Consider the following 9813-nt stretch of genomic DNA (forward strand, 5'->3'; position numbering starts at 1 on the left):
GAAATTTTAAAGAAGGATACCATGGAATAGGAGAGCACAGGTGGATGTTAGGTGATTGTAAAATGTTTTTCTTCTGAGAATGAAAATATGTCCTTGACAAACCTGATTATGGAATTCTTCCCATATTTTACAAACGATGTTAAGCTTTGGTTTTACACATTCACTTACTTTTTGGCACTCTAAAATACCTTAAGCTAATCTTGTATATTTCCTTCCCTAGTCTTAGAATAAGCAATTTCTTCAAGGATTCTGATAATATGTATTAGAGAAAGGTGGTAGAAACCGAAATTTGGGCTTTACTTGTGCTGATTTTGGATGACAAAGCAAGGAAATATATATATGTGTAATAACCCATGTACATACAACATGCACATATCTATTAATATCTCTTTGTGTAACCACGTTTATTTATATTAAGCTAAATATGGACTTCATACCAATGTCTCCATTCTAATGCATTTCTACATAGATCTTTCTAACCTCCTCCCCTTGACGGTAACTTCCCACTCCAACAAGAAGAAATACAAGAAACCTGGCTCCATCTTTCCTCAAATATTTACTTAATTGTTCAATTCCAGTAAACATATATAATGGTATGAGAATTATTAAACTAGACCTCCACAGCAAAACCTTTTCAATTAGGGTACAGTGCTTACTCATGGTTTCTTTTGCCATCGATCTTACAGATTCCATTCATTTCAAAACTTACCTAGGTCACCATCTTTTTCCCCATCTTCCTCGTTGAGGTTGTTTTACATATTTGTAACACAGTTACATTCTCTTGTCATAATGTGTGTTCTTTCCTGAGATCACCCAATCTCCTAAATGATTTTTTAAAATTGCATATGTTATGGTTTATGCTGTAAAGTTTTAGGAGTTTTAACAAATGCACAGTACCATGTATCTATTATTATAATATCATACAAAACAGTTTCATACACTGAAAAAACTTGCCAGAGCTTCACTCATTCGATCCTCTCCCCAAATCTCTGGTAATTACTGATCATTTTAATGTATCTAGACTTTTGATTGTTTCAGAATGTCATATCATTTGAATCCTATGGTATGTGGCCTCCACAGACTGGGTTTGTTTGCTTATAAGCTTTGTTCTTCTATCTATATATCTAATTTTTTCTGTATTTGCACACATGGTATTTAGATTCTTCACTAATGCTGACACAATTAGGTGGCCCATAAGGAGTTATACCATCTAAAACAATATTTAATAGATTGACAGGCATTATTCTAAACTAGTAGGCTACCCTGGTGAACTTTTAAAGGAAAAGGAAAGAAGGAAGCAAGGATATATATATATTCATGTGTTTGTATGTGTGTACATATATGTATATATGCATGTGGGTATATATATTATATATAATATTGTATATATAATTTTAGAGTAAAATTGAATTTGTCTTTGAGATTTCCATTTCCATTTTTCACTGTTGTAGAGTTTGACAGGGGATATGGAATAACCTGATTAGTTATCTTCTTAGAACAAAGGTACACATTAGGTGTTGATTGTAAATAAATTGTGGATTTGTTGAAATAAAGCTGTGATATCGTCAGTGTCTGAAAGACGGAGATTGTATCTACCTTAAAACGTTTCTTGTGAGTCTAAATGGGTGTGAAAGTGCCTGAATCTGAAAAGAACTCTGTGTTCGTTATTACCATCACTGAGTCTGACTATGTGGTATGAAATCAAAGACTTAAGAAAATACATAGCCATGCTTGAGAGGGTACAAACACAGATTTTCTAATCAAGTCATAAGTTTTACTGATACGTACACATTTTCTTCTCTTTCCGGTTCAGCCTTTTAAATGAAGATATGTAGCCTTTTGTGCTATGCTAGAAAATGGTGTTTCTTTACAGGAAAACAGTTACAATGTAACTTTTTTTTGTTGATTAAGAAATTCCAACCTTCTTGTTCTTTATGCAGTAGTATACAGAATTACTTAGGCAGCATTTTAAAAACCACCAGTGCCAGACCCTGTTTCTAGATTCTGATTTAATAGGTCTTGTGTGGCACCCTCTACCAGAGCTGAGAACCTCTGCCTTGGACTGTTGCCATTTGTGAGAGATGTGATCAGATTTTTGCAAATCAGAAATTTCGTAGGCCATTTGATATACGCATAGTAACTCATAATTGAATTCATAGTGAGAGAAAACAAAGCTGCATAGTGATGAGATAATGAAGTGGCCTGGTTTAGTGACTCACCCTGACTTCATACGTACTTTAGTACCCAGTGACTTTTAGACTATTATTTTGAAAAGAAATAACGATGAAAAACAATTTTTTTGTAATATAAGGTGTTTTCTTTTTTCCTTTTTGGCTCCAACATGCAACCTAACAAGAAAGACCAGACTTGATCCTCCATTTTAGCTTGTATAATGTGGAACCGAGATAATGTAGATAGTGATACTAGGCTGTGAATATCAGCATGATTTCTGGGTTTTTTTGAGGGGAGGGCAGTTCAATTTTTTTTTGTTTTCTTTTTGTTCGAGACAGAGTCTTGCTCTGTTCAGCCAGGCTGGAGTGAAGTAGCACAATCACAGTTTATTGCAATGTCAAACTCCTGGACTCATGCCATCCTCCCACCTCAGCCTCCCGAGTAGCTAGAACTTACAGGTAAATGCCACCATGTCCAGCTAATTTTTTATTTTTAGAGACGGGGTCTTGTTATGTTGACCAGGCTAGTCTTGAACTCCAGCCTCAAGCAATCCACCTACCTCAGCCTCCCAAAGTGCTGGGATTATAGATGGGAGCCACTGTGCCCATCTATGTATGTGTGTATGCATGTGTGAATATGTATGTATATATACATACACAGAGCAGTGGGGTTGCTGGATCATATGGTAGTTCTATTTTCAGTTTTTTGAGGAATCTCTATACTTTTTTTTATAGTGGTTGTAGTAATTTATGTTCCTACTGTCAGTGTATGAGTGTTTCCTTTTCTATCTTTGCCAGGATTTATTGTTTTTTGCCTTTTTGATAATAACTGTTTTAACTGGGTGAGATGTTATCTCATTGTGGTTTTAATGTGCATTTCCCTGATCATTAGTGATGTTGACCATTTTCATATACATCTTGGCCATTATGATTTCTTTTTCGGTTTGAAACACCATACAAGTAGTTTGGGTTGAGGATTAATTTAAAAGTATTTGAAGATCTTTTCCCTTTCTGCTAGCATTTGTGGCATTTTTATTATGTTTGAGGATAAGGAAATATTTTGTTTGTCCCAAAGGGATTTTGTTCTAGGGGTATATGTGTAGCCTATGAAGAAAATTTTAGAAGACATATTTGTCTGTGTTATCTGAGGAGGGGATTTTAATATATCAGGAGAATTTCCGATGGAAAAACTCTTTCCCAATCTGTAGTATGGTTTACCTTCAAGGTTATAAAGTTCTATTTAAAATAATGGTGCCCTAAGTAAGGGAGAAATCAGTTTTCCAAAATCTTTATCATAGCAATTTGGATTTTCAATTTTATTTGCTTTAAAATAGAACAGTAAGTTACCATGTTACTGAGTAAATTCCTTGTTAGTTCCAAATCAGAATACTCACTCACATAGGACTCTTATTTCTGTCTTACTCTGTTAGGTGTAAAGATTTCTCTCTGTGTTACTGGAATCCCTATTGGATGCTGCCCTCTGATGTTTGTGGAATGAACTGCTTTTGGGAAGCGGCTTTTAGGTAGGCACTTAATATTTAATTGGTAGATCAGTGTAGGTAAGGTTAGATAGTTGATAATAAAACCTTTGACTGTAATAGGATGTAAAAATGTTTCTTATGATATTATACAAATAATTTATTTTCTGATTGGGTTTTCCATTTTTCCCATTTTGTAGTTGCTATCACTATTTTTTAGTACATACTGTGTATAAATGCTTTAAATTTTCTTAGATGTTATTAAGGTAAGCCACTGTTCTTAAGAAAATTTATGATCTAACTTTTGGTAACAGTGTAAGCAGTTGTTAAACGATGATAAACTTGGGGGATAAAAATAGGCTTCTACTGATGCTTTAACGCAGATCTCTATAACATATATATTAGCGCATCTATAGATCATCATACATATAATTATGATACTGATATAAATATATATAAGGCACATATCTAAATTAAAGCTGGTATACTGTAGTGGATAGGGACAACTGGAGAAGGATTATATTAGTTATTAGCAGAGAGGTTGAATATTGGGGAATAGGAGGATAAAGATAAGTATTTAATGGAGGAGCAAATGGAGGAGCAGCTTCTGGCTACTACTTCCTTTAATGTTTATTGACCTTTTAAGTTACTGACTAGTTTAGCTTTATTTGCTTCTCTGGATAATGAAGGTATTGGGTTGCCTGGCCTCTTAGGTCCCTTCTTGCTCTAATCTTCAGTGAAAGAAACAAGTATTGATAAGAATAGGATAAGGCGGTGACTCTCAGACTATCTCCTTGATAGAGTGGCAGAGGGGAATGGGACAAAGGGTTGAAATGCTCTTCCCAAGAGTAAAATTTATTTGAAGAGTATCTACTTTTACTGCATCTTTATGATTCATTTAAATAGTCTAGGCTGGGTATGGTGGCTCACGCCTGTAATCTCAGCATTTTGGGAGACTGAGGCGGGAGTATTGCTTGAACCCAGGAGTTCAAGACCAGCCCAGGCAACAAAAGCAAGACTCTGTCTCTAAAATTAAAAAAAAAAATTTTTTTTAATTTTAAAAATTAGCCAGGCATGTTGGCATGCGGGCTCAGGTGGGAGGATTGCTTTAGCCCTGGAGGTTGAGGTTGCAGTGAGCTGTGATCATGCCACTGTACTTCAGCAATTCTCATTATATTTGCAACATGCTGTGCTAGGTGGTAAGCACCAGACTCTTGGGTCAGGTTAATGTGGCTCCATCCTTCTGGAGCTTACATTCTGGTGGGAGTTTCATACTAGTAAACCTGAAATTACAATAGAGTGTAACAAGTTGTTGCTGTGATGAGTCATCTTAAGGCATCAGGAAGACTTCCTGGAGGTAGTGACTGGATAATGATCTGGAAATTAGCTAGTTTCAAGGACAGGAGAAGTGTTTCAGATAGGAAGAACTTCATTTTTAAAAACTCTTAATTAAAACTTTTATTTTTAATTGACAATAATTGTAGGAATTTATGGGGCATAAAGCAATGTTTTGGTGTCTATACATTGTGGACTGATTATATCAAGCTCATTAACATATTTATCATCTTACATATTTATCTTTTTTTTGTAATGGGCACATTTGAAACCTATTCTCTTAGCAGTTTTGAAATAAACAATTATCTGTAGTCACCTTGCAGTGCAGTAGATCTTGGGAACTTATTCTTTCTGACTGGAAGTTTGTGTTGTATTCTTTGGTCAACATCTTTCCATCACCTACTCTCTCCCACCCCTTCACCTCCAGTGCCTGGTGACCACCATTCTACTCTCTGTAAGAACTGCATTTTAAATATCTATTAATTGTACATATTTGTAAATTCTTGCATTCTCAATACAGTGTGCATCCCATGAAGAACTGGCAGGGAATAGGTTCAAATCAGATAGTTTAATTATATCCTGTTGCTGTGGAAGAGATTGGGTGATTGAAATTTTAATATGAGCCAAGTGATAATATTCCAATTTTTAAAAATTAACTTTTAAAGATAATCTAACCTTTCAGTTTGGTTGTAATTTTGGATAGTTGAAGCTTTTTATGTTTTCATTCTTATGAATATTTGCAAATGAATAGTATTGACAAGAGCCACTTTGCCTTGCCACGTAATTCCACTAGCTCAAAGCTGGGTAAACTTGAAAACTTCAGCATACTCTGATTTATACAACCCAGACCTTTTTGTAAATTACAGCATGAGTAATAATAGTCTTTCCTCCTTATTGACTGCAGGAATGTCCCAGGGAAATTTACCTAGTCGGAATCCTGGACTCTTGGCTTACCATTCCTTTTGTTTTGGCTCCTCTAACTCATTTTCCTAATGCCCCCAAGTATTCCATGGAATAAATTATATGTGGATGGATACATAATGTTGTAAACCTTGTGCCTGTAACCTGAATTTGAGACTTCAGAAATTATATGCCTTTCCTCTGTTATACTTTCTACCCGTAACGTTGCATCCATTATATCATGCTATTACACACAAAAAAGTAAATATTTTGTGTCATATAATTATGTAAAAATCTCTCAAACTTAGTTTCTTATTTAGAACTAAGGATTCCCTCACATTTAATCACCCTGTTTCAAATATGCATACAAGGCCAAATGCCATACACCTGCCAAATCATTCTTGCCCTCCATCTCAGTATCTACTTTAATACTGGTAAAGCTTCTTTGGAATCCCCCTTTACTACCACTTTTGATGTCACATTCTGCCTGGCACCAGGGGGCCCTTAGTTGGGTACCTTACTTTCCCAACTTGAATTATTTGTATAACTTAGATCAAATCTTACCTGGGGGATCGTATTCTCCTGATTAATTTATTATACAGTGAACATAAAAATAATATAAAAAATAAAATTGCCTCAACTTCTATTACAAGTGTTTTCATCATTCATATACATCTTGTGTTTTCATCATTCATATACATCATATGCTTTTACATACTTGTAATTCTGGTGTAGATTAATCTTGAATTTTTTCTTTTTCCTTGAGACAGGATTTCACTGTCTCCCAGGCTGGAGTGCAATGGCATGATCTTGGCTCACTGCAACCACTGCTTCCTGGGCTCAAGCGATTCTCCTGCCTCAGTCTCCTGAGCTAGGACTACAGGCATCTGCCACTGCGCCCGGCTGTTTTTTGTAGAGACGGGGTTTCACCATGTTGCTCAGGCTGGTCTCAAACTCCCGATTTCAGGTGATCTGGCCGCCTCGGCCTCCCAAAATGCTGAAATTACAGGCGTGAGCCACCACCCCCAGCCTAATCTTGAATTCTGAGCTTAAAATTTTAATACTTTTCAGTGTAGTATGGTCTTCATATTTCTCATGTCAGTGGCATCACACTATTCCATTGCCTCTCAAAGTGCTGGGATTATAGACATGAGCCACTGTGCCTGGCTTTATGGCCTTAAAACAAAATAAAAAATTCCCACAACAGTTTGCTTTCAATCCTCTCTTTCCCTTCATCAGCAAGCTTCTTTTAAGAGTACCTACCTACTGGCCGGAGGGGTGTGGCTCATGCCTGTAATTCCAGCACTTTAGGAGGACAAGGCATGCAGATCACTTGAGGTCAGGAGTTCGAGAACCAGCCTGGTCAAAATGGTGAAACCCCATCTCTACTAAAAATACAAAAATCAACCAGGCATGGGGGCGCACACCTGTAGTCCAAGCTGCTTGGGAGACTGAGGCACGGGAATCACTTGAACCTGAGTGGGAGAGGTTGCAGTGAACCAATATCACATTGCTGCACTCCAGCCTGGGCGAAAGAGTACCTACTGGTTTTATTTCTGGGTTTTGTTTAGTTTGTTCATTTTTTTGAGATGGTCTCACTTTGTTGCCCAGGCTGGAGTGCAGTAGCACCACCAGGGCTCATTGCTGCCTAGACCTCCTGGGCTCAAGTGATCCTCCTGCCTGAGTCCCCTAAGTAGCTGGGACTACAGGTGCATGCCACCATACCCGAATCTTTTTTTTTTTTTTTTTTAATATTAGTCAAGATGAGGTCTCGCTGTGTTTCCCAGGCTGGTCATGAACAACTGAGCTCAAGTGATCCTGCTGCCTCGGCTTCCCAAAGTGCTGGGATTACAGACGTGAGCTACCGTGCTCAGCCTTGGTTTTACTTCTTTAAATAAAAAGAACTTCACACCTCAACTATCTACCACCTGACTGTTATTCCCATCACCCCACCTCTGAATTATTGTTTTGGGGCTTAATCTTACTTTTCTTACCCATTTGGCACTGTTTACTGCTTCCTTTTTCTGTCAGCTCTATTAGCCTCTGGCTTTTGAGACCAGACCAGTTACTCAGCTCTTTGATCTCTCTCCTGGACTCCTCCAACTCTGCTTTCTAAATAATCTGCATTTCTTAGGACTCTGCTCTTTTCTCTCCCCATTCCCGGAATAGTTATAGGATAATTTGTTTAACTGATAGCTCCAATTCAGAGTTCTTTTCTGAGAGCCAGACCTGTATTTCCAGTTGCATATTGGTCATTTTGACCTTGCTGATTCAGATGCCTCAGAGACTCATGTTCAAACATGAACAAGTCTAGCTCCTCGGACTTCCCTTCATCTGTGTTTTGTATCATGTTTACAATGGACTTTCTCCACATGTCAGTCTACATTAACTCGTCTTGTCTCCTTTCACACTGTTGCTCCTGGCTGCTGCTTCTTTCCTTCTCCCTTAACCGTTGTACTCATCACTTCCCATCACTTCTCGAACGATTGTAGTTTCCTCTCACTGCTCACCTCATCTCCCTTCTCTGTCTCCTCTTGGTTATTGTATTTACCACATCTGTTGTGATTGTGAATCTTCACTTCTAGACCTTTAACTTTGCAGGCTGATACCATGTGGTGTTATCATTTAAGTCCCATGCCTAGCAAGGTGTTTGGGAACCAGTGAGAAACAAATGATTAACAGGATCGTTTGGGAAGCTTTCCCCAATACCAGGTTAGACTAGGTCACACTAGGTTAGATGTTTGTGTTGTGAGCCTCTTTAGCAATCTCAGTTTTTTTCTATTAAAACAATTACCATGCTTTCTTATTGTTTTAAAAATCAATCTTTTCACAACAGGCTGCAAATTGTGTGGTGAAGATTGTGGCTTTCTTATCTATCCCAGTGCCTATATGAAAGGAGTTCAAATATTTGTTAAAAAGAATGAATTATATCACTAAATTGTGTTTTAAAAATTATCTGGCTGTAAGCCTGCACCAGCATTGTGTGAGTGTATTTGGGGTCATCATAACCTTAGCATTATTGGGAATTATAATTTTATCACTTATTAAAATGATAGCTTTTTGTTGATTATTTGTTGAATGTATTTCCACATTTATTTAGCTTTTTTCTTTTGTTCTGTATATCATCTATTTGATATTGATGTTTATCTATTGAATTTTTAATGTTTATTTTATGAATTAGAATAATATATTCGGTTTTGCCATTGATTGCAAATAAGTTTCTAATTTGTTTTTTATTTTACTTTCATTATACAAACTCTAAATTTTAGAATTATCAAAATATAAAAAATATTTTGTTTTGTACTAATTTTTGTATGACTTGAGCTTTTTAAAAAATCAGTTATTTAAAATATTTAATCTTTATGGTGGGAATTGATTTTAGATTTGTGAATTATGTGGTCATAGGTGAATTTAATCTTAGCTGTATTATTTTGAGTAGTTCATACTAGTTTTAAGAGATATATTTTTACTGGTTATTTAAAATTGTATTTTAGAAATTAATACTTATATTTCATGTTGGATTTTTATATTTTATTTTTTAATACTTTATATAAAAATCCTAGAGATTTTTTTTAAGTATTTTGTTTTGAAAGTGTTTTACATGCAACTCATGAAAGTAATTTTGCCTGGTGTGATAATTTAACACAACTCTTTTTTTTTTTCCTTCCTTTCTTTTAGTCCATTATGTGTTGCTGGGAACAACTCTTTTAATAGTAAGAGAAGAAGGTGTTGTTTTTCTTTCTAAGCACAACAGGCTAAGCAAAAAAGCTTTCCATTTTGTTCAACTGCAGGTTTTTAAAGATAGCTTCATGGCATTTCTCTTTTAGTTTCAGTAGATGGTTATTTGAAATTTGTTCAGTTTGACTTTGTATACGTCAGTGGTAGTTTGTAGTCTAATTATGTATTTTTTTTTTTTTTTTTTTTTTTTT

The 9813-nt window shown here is 35.9% G+C and overlaps 1 protein-coding gene across 1 annotated transcript in view; it reads left to right on the top strand.

Annotated features, from left to right (window-relative positions):
* Nucleotides 1–9813, top strand: part of GXYLT1 (glucoside xylosyltransferase 1) — a 54597-nt gene that overhangs the window by 5430 nt on the left and 39354 nt on the right. Inside the window, 1 exon segment of the mRNA XM_017855559.1 lies at nucleotides 3602–3694. Within this exon segment, the coding sequence (XP_017711048.1) occupies nucleotides 3642–3694 (53 nt within the window). The 5' untranslated portion in view covers nucleotides 3602–3641.

The sequence above is a fragment of the Rhinopithecus bieti genome, unplaced genomic scaffold, assembly GCF_001698545.2.
Source record: "Rhinopithecus bieti isolate Rb0 unplaced genomic scaffold, ASM169854v2 scaffold_1070, whole genome shotgun sequence".
Taxonomy (NCBI): domain Eukaryota; kingdom Metazoa; phylum Chordata; class Mammalia; order Primates; family Cercopithecidae; genus Rhinopithecus; species Rhinopithecus bieti.